At 39.5% G+C, this 14692-nt stretch overlaps 1 protein-coding gene across 2 annotated transcripts in view; it reads left to right on the top strand.

Annotated features, from left to right (window-relative positions):
- Window positions 1-12476, top strand: part of LOC120534249 — a 125472-nt gene extending 112996 nt beyond the window's left edge. Inside the window, exons 15-17 of one of the 2 annotated variants that reach the window (XM_039761683.1) lie at window positions 3110-3234; window positions 9690-9823; window positions 11670-12476. In XM_039761683.1, the coding sequence (XP_039617617.1) occupies window positions 3110-3234; window positions 9690-9823; window positions 11670-11950 (540 nt within the window). In that variant the 3' untranslated portion in view covers window positions 11951-12476. The remainder of the gene's footprint in view (window positions 1-3109; window positions 3235-9689; window positions 9824-11669) is intronic. The other variant, XM_039761682.1, reaches the window with a different exon arrangement.
- Window positions 12477-14692: the final 2216 nt, after the last annotated feature.

The following is a 14692-nucleotide window of genomic DNA, read 5'->3' as shown; positions in this document are numbered from 1 at the left end:
TTGTGCTGATAGTATATGAAGTAAAGTGAAATTAACTGAAATATTTTTTACTTACAGAGAATAATGTGTGTATTAAACTCAAGAACAAATCCTTGAATCCATTTTCAAACAGTTGATTTTAGTGTCAAAGTGGCAATCGGTGGATACAAAATCAAGGGAATCAATTATTTTAAAAAGTTAACAATTGTATTATACATTTTCTGAGCTAGATTTTTTTGATTAGTGTTTTAGCCAGCATTCTGGCAACACTGGGTACAGGTCAGGAGCAAGCCTTGGAAGACACACTGTTCTGTCGCAGCAGTCATTCACGTGACGCCATTTTACAGGAGTTTAGCCGTATGAATCTGTACATCATTGTGACACAAGAATAAACTGGAAAAACTAAGATGAGGAGAGCATGCAAACTCAACATAGACAGTGACCAGGGGTCTCATTTATAAAACTTTGCATGGATTCCTGCATGAAAATATGTGCACTCCAATAAATAAAAAATGCATATACCAAAAATAAAAAAATCTGATTTATATAATCTGGCATATGCACATTTCAATGAAATTGACCTTTATTAATCAAAATCATCTTATAAATCAAAATGCACCAGATGTTCTTCTACCCAACACATTCGGCTACCTTTGGTTGCATTTAAGGTGTTCTTTGCTGCTCTCTGCAATGCATGTGAAGCGCCTCTCCTCTACGGTCTGGGAAAGGTCTGAGCAGGTAGTTACCATCACCTGACACATTATAATATGTTTGCTGTTGGAATGAAAAGTATAGGCCATATGAAACACTGAGGGTTCAGCCAGTTACCTTACCAACAAGCCACCTATCATGCACAGCACTTTGAACAAGTTGTCTGATCAGCACTATTTTGCCTAAAAATAAATAATTCATGGGTTGATCGAGCCAAACAAGCCACCACTTTTGGGAGCATAATTGTTGCTTAAGCCAGTTTTAATCTTTGCGTAGTCCATTTCATAATCATGTAGTGGAGGATGCAACAAAGTTAAAGAAGTAAACCAATAAAGCTTTTGAGTCTTAACTGCAACCATAATCACATGATGTATTTCTTACTCTACCTAACATGACATTGGAGATGAAACGGAAGTTCAGTCAAGACTACTTCTTCTTTTGGCTGCTCCTGTTAGTGGTTACCACAGCAGATCATATCTTCCTGTCCTCTACATCTTGCTCTGTTACACCCATCACCTGCTTGTCCTCTCTCACCACATCCATAAACCTTCTCTTAGGTCTTCCTCTTTTCCTTTTGCCTGGCAGCGCAATCCTTAGCATCCTTTTCCCAATATACCCCTCATCTCTCCTCTGTACATATCTAAACCAACGCAATCTCGCCTCTCTGACTTTGTCTCCCAACCGTCCAAGTTGAGCTGACCCTTTAATGTACTCATTTCTAATCCTATCCATCCTTGTCACACCCAATGCAAATCTTAGCATCTTTAACTCTGTCACCTCCAGCTCTGTCTCCTGCTTTCTGGTCAGTGCCACCGTCTCCAACCCATATAACATAGCTGGTCTCACTACCATCTTGTAGACCTTCTCTTTCACTCTTGCTAGTACTCATCTGTCACAAATTACTCCTGACACTCTTCTCCACCCATTCCACCCTACCTGCACTCTTTTTCATCTCTCTTCCACGATCCTTATTACTCTGTACTGTTGATCCCAAGTATTTAAACTCATCCGCCTTCGCCAACTCTACTCCCTGCATCCTCACCATTCCACTGACCTCCCTCTTATTTACACACTCCTGTCTAATCTCTTCTGTCAACCTGTCCTTCACCATTGCAAATGTGAAAGGACTCAGAGCTGATCCCTGATGTAATCCCACCTCCACTATGAATGTATCTGTCACTCCTAATGGAGACCTTACCACAGTCACACTTCACTTGTACATATCCTGTACAACTCTTACATACTTCTCTGTCACTCTTGACTTCCTCATACAATACCACAACTCCTCTCTACACAGACACAATGCAACTCCTTCTGGCCTTTATGCTCAGAGCAAACATCACTTCTGTGGTGCTCTTTCTTGGCATGAAACCATACTGCTGCTCACTAATCATCACCTCACTTCTTAACCGAGCTTCCACTACTCTTTCCCATAACTTCATGCTGTGGTTCATCAATTTTATTTCCCTGTAGTTACTGCAGTCCTGCACATCCCCCTTATTCTTAAATATCGTTTCCAGTACACTTCTTCTCCACTCCTTAGGCATCAATTTCACTTTCCAAGATTTCATTAAACAATCTGGTTAAAAACTCCACTGCCATCTCCTCTAAACCCCTCCATGCTTCCACAGGTATGTCATCTGGACCAACAGCTTTACCCTTTTTCATCCTCTTCATAGTTGTCCTTACTTCCTCCTTGTTAATCTGTTGCACTTCCTGGTTCACTATCTCCAGATCACCCAACCATCTCTCTCTCTTTCTGATTCTCTTCATTCATCTACCTCTCAAAGTAATCTTCAAAGTTCTTTATCTTCACCTTCTTTCCGTCTCTGGACATGCCTTCCCCCTCTTCTTCTTCTTCAGCCAACAGTAGCCCAATTTACACCAGCACCCTACTGGTTAACAGTACTGGTGGCAGCCGTTGTTGACCTGGGCCTCGACCAATCCGGTATGGAAATCTGTGTTGTTGTCCACATACTGCTCTGGCAAAATCTTATGCTGGATGGCATACCTGATGTAACCCTTCCCACTAATCCGTCTTGGAACAGGCATGAAGAAACATACTTGTTTATATATCTTCTGTGGCTGGGTTATGGAAGGTCAATCAAGACAAAAAAAACAGTATTACACTTGGGCTTCTAGGTGGGTCAGCAGTGTCTTTAACTTGGTCCTCCCTCTGTGGAGTTTTTGTAAGGCATTGGTGCACACTCTTTCAGTCCAAAGACATACTGTACTGTTAGATCTGTCGTTAAATCTTGGCTAGCTCAGTGTGTATGACCTGCAGTACAATGGTGTGAACAAAAAGGCTGTTTCCTGATTTCTGCCCTTCACTGCCACTTCTAATAATTCTAAACTTGTTAAGAGCATTAAGAAAATAAATTAATATCCAATGTATTGTCATTTCTTCCTTTCTCTACAGCTGCGTGCCATTGTTCATAATCTGCTTCAGAAAAGGTTTCGTTCCTTCTGTAAAGTGTTCATCAACGTTTGTCAAAATGATGCATGTACAGCAGATAAGGAGAAGATGGATGTCATCTTCCAAAGGTGATCATGAATTCCAGTGCAGTTTATTTCAAATCAAGAGGGACATTTGACTTGCCAGCAGTTATCATTTTAATGGTCAAGTTTATTGTCATATGTACAGTACAAAGTACAAAGAGGTTCTTACTCACATGTTTCCTATTAGCCAGTGACAGTACAGTAATGGGTTAGACAATAAATGTACAAATAATGCATCACATTCATAAACCCTGCTTTTAGAAATCCAATACCAAATGTCATATAACAGAGACATATGTGTTTTATTTGTCATTCCAACAGATGTCACAAGCATTTATAGTAATGCAAATGTTTGCAGTGCTCAATCTGTTGCAATGACTAATGCAATGCTTTTTTTTTTTTTTTACAACATGCAAAACAAAATATACATTCCAATAGATGGTGTACTGTGAATGTTTATGGTGATATTTGCATTGATTACTTAGATTTCAAGCCATATTAGCATAGCACAGATAGCACACGGATAGCACAGATGGTCAGGAACAACTACTGTACCTCGACACTAGAATCTCAAAGTGGAAAAGAACTAAAAACATATTAATGCTTGACTATCAGCAATGCAAATAGCCCATCAGTTGCACATGTTGTACTTTTTCCATTAATGATGTTCCTTCTAACCGCAAAGTAAGAAAACACTGAAACTGTAATCCTCTGTAAACCTTGTCAAAGCCCTGAATTTATCCATCAGGCAGTATGTTTTGTTGCTAATGGGCAGAAATTGGCTCCATAGTTTTGCATTTCTACTGAGAAGCAAAGTAAGCAAGAGTGTGCATCTGGCTAGTTCAGGTTGCGTTTTAATGAACTGGGACAGAAAGTGGACTTTTTGAATTCAGCACCATTTAATTTGATAGCATTTCATTTGGACTAATTTGAGCTATTGTAATTCATTTCTAGAGTAGCTCGACAGACAGGGGTCTATAGCTTACTGTGTGCAGCGCAGAATTATGACATTAACTGGCTTCTATCAGTCATTTTATATTTTATTTTTTTAATGTGCCTGGTGAGATTTCTATTAGCTTCAGGGCTCACCCAAGATATCCTGGGGGGATTTTATCCCACACTTGGTCCTGAAATTCCTTCATGTCCTTTTTTCTGAGGAAAGAGAAATGTTGTCTGCGCTGTAAAGCTTGTTTTCATTTGGACCCTCACTGGCTCTAAAACGTATTGCATGTTCAGGGTTTGAAATTCATTGAAAATAAATAAGAGTGCCTTTTGTTTAGGGCATACTCTACTGAAGTGCTTTAAAACTACAAAACTAGGTTATAATCATTGCACATACGTTTTTTTTTTTTATATAAAGTTAAGCTCCTTCTTTAGTGACTTAAAGGTGAAGACTGAACCTGCAACTTTTGGGATTCAAGACCAATGTGTGATAATTAGATAGATACTTTATCAACCCCAAGGGGAAATTCACATACTCCAGCAGCAGCAAACTGATAAAAACAATATTAAAGAGTGCTAAAAATGCAGGTAAAACAGACAATAACTTCATATAATGTTAACGTTTACCATCCTGGGTGGAATTGAAGAGTTGCATAGTTTGGAGGAGGAACGATCTCCTCAGTCTGACAGTGGAGCAGGACAGTGACAGCAGTCTGTCGCTGAAATTGCTCCTCTGTCTGGAGATGACACTGTTCAGTGGATGCAGTGGATTCTCCATGATTGAGAGGAGCCTGCTCAGTGCCAGTCGCTCTGCCACAGATGTCAACCTGTCAAGCTCCGTGACTACAATAGAGCCTGCCTTCCTCACCAGTTTGTCCAGGCGTGAGGCGTCCTTCTTCATTATGCTGCCTCCATAGTACACAACCGCGTAGAAGAGGGCACTCGCCACAACTGTCTGGTAGAACATCTGCAGCATCTTATTGCAGATGTTGAAGGATGCCAGTCTTCTAAGGAAGTATAGTCGGCTCTGACCTTTCTTACACAGAGCATCAGTATTGGCAGTCCAGTCCAATTTGTCATCTAGCTGCACTCCCAGATATTTATAGGTCTGTACCCTCTGCACACAGTCACCTCTGATGATCACAGGGTCCACGAGGGTCCTAGGCCTCCTAAAATCCACCACCAGCTCCTTGGTCTTGCTGGTGTTAAGATGTAAGTGGTTTGAGTCGCACCATTTAACAAAGTCTTTGATTAGCTTCCTGTACTCCTCCTCCTGCCCACTCCTGATGCAGCCCACGATAGCAGTGTTGTCAGAGAACTTTTGCACATGGCAGGACTCCGAGTTGTATTGGAAATCTGATGTTTATTGGCTGAACAGGACCGGAGGAAGTACAGTCCCCTGCGGCACTCCTGTGTTGCTGACCACAATGTCAGACCTGCTGTTCCTGAGACGCACATATTGAGGTCTGTCTGTAAGATAGTCCACAATCCATGATCCATGCCAGGACCACCAGGTATGAATCTACTCCCAATTAGTGTTGATCAGTGAATTTTGCCAAAGCGTTATTCGCCTTTGTTCATCAAATTATTTAGTGATAATTTTTCCAGTTTAGTAGAATTTTTTTTTTTTAAATGCCAGTGCCCCATAATGCTTTGTGAGGCTGTAACAGCCAACATTGATAGGACCGGCCCCCAGGTATACTCTATAATGCTGATCATTTACATTACAGACTCTGTGAGACGAGTTATCTGTGCCTGTAGCCAAATATGCAGTTGATCTTCGAGTTTCACGTCAACATAAGAGAAGGAGGTGTGTGCCCTCTGCATGCATAATATTTAGCCACATGACGGGACAAGAGTAAAAACAAACGAGCCAGCTCTATTAATCATAACACCACACTTTAAATTTTCTGCCATTAAAAGACCTACATATATTTCCTGACTTTTGACTGCAATTTGAGCTTTTCCACTTTGTTTTGACGAAGTCTATGATTGTGTGTCGCTGACTGCATTTTTTCTGTTTTGATCTCATGGAGGCACAGTGGTTGGCACTGCTGCTGCACAGCTCAAGTCACCTTTTTGCCCACAATAATGAAACGTACACAGCATAAATGACAAGATATCGCTGCTTGTGAAGTTGTAATGTATTATAATAAACATATATGATTTTAAAATGTTAATTGCATGTATCCAAAGTGCTTGGCTAGACCACTGTATAGAGTAGGTCCACCTACTTTTTTAGGTGCAGCTGCCGTCTTAGAATTACCAGCCGTCAACAGGGTTTGTGAGCAACTTTGAAGATAATTTTAATCGGGCTTAACATTTTCAAATACTAGACAGTAAAACTATCCGACTGAGAAATGTTACAAGCCATTAAGCAAATAAAAGTGGTTATCACAACCAAGATGCTAGAACCATAACTCAAGTTGATAAATGGAATGCTATAAGACATTAATCAGAGTTTGTTCAAGGATTTTCAGCAATGTGCAGGTCGATCTTCAAGTGCCACATCAGTATAAGAGAAGGAGGTACATGCCCTATGCATGCAGAATAATTAGCTATGTGCAAATAAACAAACTTTGAAGGAGCCTGAAATCACACCTACCCAAACACAGGAGACTCTCTGAAATAAAAATAAAAATAAAAGGTTTATTACTATTTACAAGATGTCTCTATCTTTTTGATAGCAAAAAAAAGTGCAAAACATCAGCACAGACAGTTTGGAGTGCCTTCAAAAAATAGAATGTGCCAGTAGCTTCAATCATGACACGGCCTTTTGAATTTTCTTCCTTTAAAAGACCTACATATTTTTTTCTGACGTTTGGCTGTGATATTCAGCATTTCCGATTTGTTTTGCCCAGAGGGGACTGGGTGGTCTCATGGTCTGGAATCCCTACAGATTTTATTTTTTTCTCCAGCCGTCTGGAGTTTTTTTTTTTCTGTCCCCCCTGGCCATCGGACCTTACTCTTATTCTCTGTTAACTAATGTTGACTTATTTTATTTTCTTACTGTGTCTTTTATTTTTCTATTCTTCATTATGTAAAGCACTTACTTTTTGTATGAAAATGTGCTATATAGATAAATGTTGTTGTTGTTATTTCCGATTTGTTTTGAGAAATTTTGTGATTGCACGTCTCTGACTGCTTACTTTCTTCTTTGATATCATGGAGGTACGGTGGTGCAGTGGTTAGCACTGCTGTTGCATCAGCTCAGCTCAGCTCAGGTCACCTTTTTGGCCACAATAATTGGTCCAGTATAGTTGGCAGATGTTTCCTTAGCAGTCAATGACACTTTAAAGACAACTGCACCATTATAATCTAATCAAACCTAGTTCAGTTAGTCCTTCCTCATTGACTTTAATGCAGTTCACCAAGTTCTGTGAATATTGCAAACATATCCGCGATTTCGGGGAACTCACAGCAAAGTTCACTCGTCACTAGTGAGAATTAAAATATCTTTTACAATAGAGCAATTCCACACTATAAAGAAAAACTAGAATGAAATGTCTTGCTTTAACATCCCCTTTGAATTGTTTCATTGCTTCACCAGTAACTTTCCCCAAGCCCCATTGTCTACTTTAGATGGGTTAGTCTCAATTTTTTCTTTAACACAACTCTAGCAGACTTCCTGTTCCTGTTAAGATGCTGCCAACCTTCTTTTTAGTAGTGACAAGTGCGCCATCTCCTGGACAGTTGAGCTCATATACCAGCTAGTACCTCACGATAATAAGACAGGACAGGCGCCACTCTTGCACATACTACCTAACCCACTTAACAAGTTGCACACACGTACAGGCAGCTTTCTGATAGCCGATGTGGATTTCACATTGAGAGGTTTACCCTCACTCCCCACAGCACGACACGACACGAAGGAAAAACTTCAGCACGTCAGGTTTGTCCTGATCGGATTATTCTTGATGGTATGTGCAAAATTTAAGACAGGACACAAACTAACACAGACTTGAAATCAGTATGCAAGTTCAAAAACACCTTGAGCCTTGTTCTCGGAAAAACAGTAAGTGTTTAAACACATTTTATCTAAACCATACATAAGATCTCTACAGTGGAAACAGGCACAGGCATGGTGCTTTAGTGGGGCGAGAGTCGTCATATTTCCTGTTAGAAACTTTTGGTTTATGGTATTAATGGGCACCATTCAGTTTTATCAATATTGTATGATTCTGCATGGGGGTGGTGAATTGTGCTATTCCACTTTTTTTTTCCAGTATTATTAAATAACTGATAAAACTAAGCGTGACTGATCCACAGTAGTTACTATTGCATTGCTATAGTCCATCCATCTATGAATTTTAAAACTCATTTAATCCAAGGCAGTTTAAAGATGGCCAGCGTCTTTTGATGATGCTGTTCTACCAACACCAGGAGCCACCAGGGCCAAGAAGAAGCCTCACATGTGTTTTTTTTTTCTGCCACAAACAAACTTTAAAAAGCAGAAGTAACTTGTATGTGGGACATGTTGTACATTGCAAGAACCAGCTGAGCCAAGAAAATTCATGATTTGTCCAAGAGTTTTTGGAAAAAAAAAATGTTATGGAGGAAAAAGCAAGGACCAAGCCTTGATGCTTTCCTGGTGCAAGTGGAAAAGTGGCAGTGGTAATCATAAAGAGTTTATATGTTTGTCCTGTGAGATTATACATTAAGTAAGCAGAAAGTGGTGTGCTAACTGTCAACTAATGGTGGGGCTGGCCAATGGGATGTCGATGTCAATTTATTTATTATATAGCATGTTTAAAACAACATCAGTAATGCTGTAGCCAAAGTGCTTTACCATAAAATATACAAGAAACATCAAAATAAATAGAAGAAATACAATAAAACCCAATACAACCAGCAGTAAATTGAAAACAAACAACTATGAGACAGGAACCATTAGTATCACTTTGGGCAAACTTCTGCCAGATTAAATTTAATGTACTGTAAGTAAAGAATCACACAAAGGAAGTACACATCTTAGCTTTGAATATACGATGAGAGATTTGAAACTTGGAAATACACCTAATGAAGAAGATCATGGAGTCACTGTCCACACCTAAGCAGTGGCTAACGGGATGTGAAATTCTATTCTTCTACCATGATGTGTGGAGTACAAGGCAAGGTAGGTTAGGGTTAAGTTATAAAGCACAAAGGGAGGCCTCACCCGGAGTGTGTAGTTTCAGTCTCCAGGCTACAAAAAGACACAGCAGCGTTAGAGAAAGCCTGGAGAAGAGCGACTAGGCTCATCCCAGGCACGGAGAGGGAGAAACTATGAAGAGAAATTGAAAGAGTTTAAGAAAAAGGAGATTAAGAGGAGACCTGATTGAAGTGTTTAAAATTACGAAGGGAATTAGTACAGTGGATCGAGACTGTTATTTTAAAATGAGTTCATTAAGAACATGGAGACACAGTTGGAAACTTGTTATGGGTCAGTTCTGTACAAATGTAAAAGAAGTTGTTAAATTGTGAAGAGTTACTTGCTTAGTTGTACCATTAATATTTTCATGGATTTGTTTAATGCAACTTCATAGACAAAAAATTAACCTGAGTAATTATATTTTCAGGATGAACATCATTCTCTTACCAATGGAGCTGGAAAAGTTTTGGTATAGTTTGCCAATCAGCTACCCTACAGAAGCCATTTCACTAAGAAAATTTATTCGCTATTTCAGTAAACTTAAGAAAGTAACTGATCCTGGTAAGTACCATAATTACTTATTATTTGACTATCCAAGGCGACTTACAACATTTACAATACAATTGGTTACGTTCGTTTAGGTTTTCCAATTGGAGCACAGGCAGGTCATGTGACTTGCTCATGGTCCCCCACTGTCATTTGTGGGATTTGAACCCTCAGGCCTTCACTACTACACTACAGTGCCTAATGAGACAGTCACCTCATTTCAGAGATGATACCAAATGCATTTCTGAAATGTTTTTACAGCTTTAAAGAACTCTCAAGGTTGGTCTGCGTCCTACACTCCTCAAAACCACAAAGCCAGGCTCAGCAAATCAGGGCAGTTTTGGACATTTGCTCTTTAGCTTTGGCCTTAGGGTGTTTGCTGCTTTGATGTCTTCCTGGAGCGTGTAGAAGAACGTCCTGCAGATGATTTTCTGTGGACTAGTGAGGGTATTAACAACCTTAAAATACCTAAAATGGTTTTACATGCAGTTTTAATAGCGAAACAAAGTACTTCTTTGATTTATTACCCTTTCCCATTTCTTCCATTGTCTGTCAATCTCCTAGTGAACACGTTTTTATTTCTTTTTATTAAATATTCAGTTTATTCTATCATGTAAATTCTGTATATTTAACACAAGTAAGACTAGAAAAAGGATCCCACTAAATATAGGGTGGCGCAGGGATTCAAGAAATTTTGGAAGTAGGTGTTGGCGACCCTGGGGTGTCGGCAGTTGTTTGGGACCAATGTGGCCACTAGTGGGGCAGTGGAGAGGTGCGTAGCGAGCGTTCACTGTGGAAGCCTTCTATAAGAATGATGATAGTGTGACTGCTGCACAAAGGGAATTTCCAGTTAGACGTCATGATCATGTCCTGTCTGCTCATGCGATTACAACATGGGTGCGTAATTTCGAAGAAACGGGTTCAGCCTAAAAAAGAATTTCCCAGGTGGAGCCACTTCAAACTATGGCAGCTATTCTACGATTGTTTGGAAGGCGCATCATGTCACGCAATGGTGACATTCCATGGCCTCCGAGATCCTCAGATCCCTCTTTTTTTGATTTTTTTTCCTGTGGGCCCCAAGTAAACCGCACATGTCCTGCAACTATTGTTGAACTAAAACAGGAGGAAATCGCTGGCATTCTTTTTGACATGTTACATCGAACAATGCAGAATTTCCGCAACAGGCTGTCAGAATGTGTTCGGAGAAATGGACAACACCTTCATGATGTTTTCTTCAAAATATAAAAATATTGATGACCATCTTTAAATGCATATCCTTTCATGGTTAAATGTATTTTGTAATGTGTTTACTCATGCATCGAACGTCAATTGAAAATTTCCTGTTTCTTTGTGCCACCCTGTATTTGTAGTTTCAAACCCAATTTTTTTGCAGGCTTTCCCCATGGGATTAAAAACGTTTATCTAAGAGTATCTAATCTAGATTAATATTATAGTAAAATTAGATATACAGTAGGTGTCATTTTAATGTGCAACAGCACCTTAAAGTTGTAACTAACTCTTTTTATTGCGGAGGTTATACCAAAGGCAGCATGACAGCAGTGACTTTCACTATGGTTTTGCATATGTGTATTACACTGAAAAATTAATACTTTTAAAATTTGCAAGAATACATATACTGTACATAGTAGTTAAACAAAACTGGCAAACTACTGTTCATTTTTGTTGTGTTAGGAGTCAATCTAACGCTTACCTTAAGATGTTACAAATATTAAGTTAAACATGAGCCATAGTTAAATTGTTTCATTCATTTTTCACATATTCAAAAAGGAGTAGAAATTATTAAAAACAATCCTGATTTATAAACTCAATCCAATGTAAATTTCTTCTTCCCATCATGAAGGACCCCAAGAAGACAACCCTGCAACGCTAATCCAGATCAAATTAAAGAGCGACGTCATCAAGCAATGGAAACAGATCAAGACGATCCTAAAAGCCAGCGATCCCAGCGGATCCAAGAAGGTGCCCCTCCGAGTTATATACGCCATGTTCTTGACCCTCAAATTCAACATTCAGCCTGCTGAAATTGAGACTCTGTGCCAAGCTTTTGATCTTGACATTGACGGACACTTTCATTACATCCAGTTTCTTAAATATTACGTGACAAAAGACAAGAAGAAATGAAAGTTTGAAACTGCAATTTCATACTTCCTAGGGCTCAAATGTGTTAAGTGTCAAAGCATTTATGGAATGAAACAAATGCCTAGTAAATCAGTTTAATATATGGAATAAAAAATGTGTATCAGCTCAAGCGATTTGCCAATGTAATCTGTAGCCTTTTATTGTGCTCGTACTTTTCTTACTTTGAAGGCGGACTATACGGCTTATCTTTACGATTCCTGGTCATTTAGAGCCACCAAAGCCAGCAGATAAACAAGTTAAGTACGCTATACTTGAAATGTTTCAATACATTAAAAACCTAAAAGGTATAAATACATGTCAGAAATATGTATATTTATGACAGTGTTCAAAAGCTAAAATATTGACTTTTACAATTTCAAATTTGTACCCATGAGAAGAGGTCAATTGCGTTAATTTGTAATCGCTTTTTTCTATAATTAAAAAATGTAGACAATTGTAGAACCTGTCTTGATTTGTATGCTGATGAGGAGGTGCAAAACAATTTGAAGACAAAGCCACATTACCAAACACTTAGTTCAACACCAAATATATTCAAATGAAATGACAACGTGTTCAACAAAGCGATGCCACCCATGAAACTCTACTTGGACACTGCATTTCATTAAATCTAACATTCTTACCAGCAATGGCAGCAGTATTACAGTACATTTACCAAGGCGGCCTACAACATTGGTGAACAGTTAGCTACATTTCTTGTGGTTTTCCAGTTGGGGCACAGGCAGGTCAGGTGACTGTCTCAGGGTCACCGTTTCCTTTAGAAGCAAAAGCTCCCTTGTTGGAATAAGTTCTTTTAAATGGCGGCATTTTAAGTAACCGAAAATATAGAGATATGATATTAAAAGGTGATATCCCTCCCATAGTGATTACGGCGGTACAAAAAAATCACATAAGAAAATTATACTTAGCTTTCTTTAATGATGGTTTACGTGGTATAACAGACGAAGGAAGCTTATAGCAGACACTACCAAGGTCGGATTTTGATCTATAGAGTCTGCAATTTTTCGTCACCGCACTGAAAGGATTTCCGGGACAGATGAAGGCAACATCATCTGGCCGTCAGCTTTGAAGGGTTTGGCAGCAGTCCAAGCCTTATATACTGTCTTCTCCACATGCTGGTCCTCTCTGGTCTCCAAACAAGGACAGCAAAGACTCAACCCCACCTCCAAAATATACAAGAATAGCACAATGCTTACACTGCAGTTTGTTCATTCTGCAAACTGCTAAAGTAATGGTTTTCTAAATGCAGGCAGACTAGCCCCTGTGTGCCAAGCATGTGAATGAATCCTTTAAAAGTGTTTTACAGAGACAGTGACATTAACCTTAATATTATAGCAAAATGTATTATAACAGTCACATGGTGTCAATAGCAGGAATTGAACCCACATCCTCAGCATTTGACGTCCAAAGCCTTCACCACTGCACCACAGTATGAAGGGCATGTGGAACAAATGGATATTTTCATCCAGACATCCCTGAGGAACAACAACAGCTGCAAAATGTTGATTCAGGAAGTCTGTTAATCCGTGTTCAATACAACCTCTTTGTTTTAAAGTAAACTCTTCTTGAGGCTATTTCAAAAGCAGGAGATGATAACTTGACTGCTGACACAAAACAAGGTGCTGCCATTCCTGGCCACGTATCTTTACATGTAAAATTAGAGTAACGGGGCTGAATACTTTCTGATGACTGGTACAACAATATTAAATCAGTGCCAACGCTCCTTTAAAAGTGAAAGACACAGATGATGACATGGTCTAAATGAAGAAATAATTGACCAGGAAAGAGAGAAGTTAAGAGGGCCGACAGACAAAAGCACATAGCCGAGTTGGATGTCCTTTCCCCGTTGGATAGCTGCTATGCAGAAAAGTACAGGAACTTACTGTAATTTAGTGGGCACTTCCAAAGACAACAAAAAGTTTTCTCCCGGGATGTGAAAATGTTATTAGAACAGTTTTTATGAGAACAGGAGATTCTGCCCAACAAAGCTTACCAATCCAGTTTTCCTAAAATAACATCATGTCAAGTAAAGTCTGATTTTATACCTCACTACTTGATCATTTATTCCATACGTTTATGGGTCACTGTACGAGGGGAAACCCGTTAATGTTTGTGCAAACTGTGCCCTTAGCAGACTCCCATCTGTGTCCTTCTTGAAGAACATGACGTAATCACCACTATACTACATTACTTGTACTTATTTGGCCGATGCTTTTATCCAAAGTGGCTTACAACACTTCAGATACAACTGGTTTTCTTTTGGTTTTCCAATTGGCGCACAGGCGGGTGAGGTGGCTGGCTAAGGATGGACACAGCATCAGTGGCGGGATTGGGACACACAACCTCAGGGTTTTGACATCCAAAGCCTTAACCACTGCACCTCGCTGCCTGCCTGCCTACCAAATCCTCTCCTAATTTTAAAAACATCAGTCATGTCACCTCTAAATCTCCTTTTGCTTAAACTAAAAAGGTTCCACTCACTCAATTTTTTTTCCCCTCATAGCTCAAACTTCACTGTCCCAGAATCAGCCTGAACGCACTGCTGTGGACTTCCTGTAGTGCTGTTTTGTTTTTTTGTAAAATGGAGTTTTGATGCCTGGGTTGTCGCAGATGGCCTTACCTTCTTGAACCAAGACCTCCATACTCATAGACAGAGATGGAGCAGGGCGAATGTGGACACAGAAACAACAAGGGTCGGTGCAAAGTGCTCTTATACACAGCAGAGTG

This window comes from Polypterus senegalus, chromosome 8 (assembly GCF_016835505.1).
Source record: "Polypterus senegalus isolate Bchr_013 chromosome 8, ASM1683550v1, whole genome shotgun sequence".
NCBI classification, from domain to species: domain Eukaryota; kingdom Metazoa; phylum Chordata; class Cladistia; order Polypteriformes; family Polypteridae; genus Polypterus; species Polypterus senegalus.
This window is presented reverse-complemented; position numbering and strand designations above follow the sequence as displayed.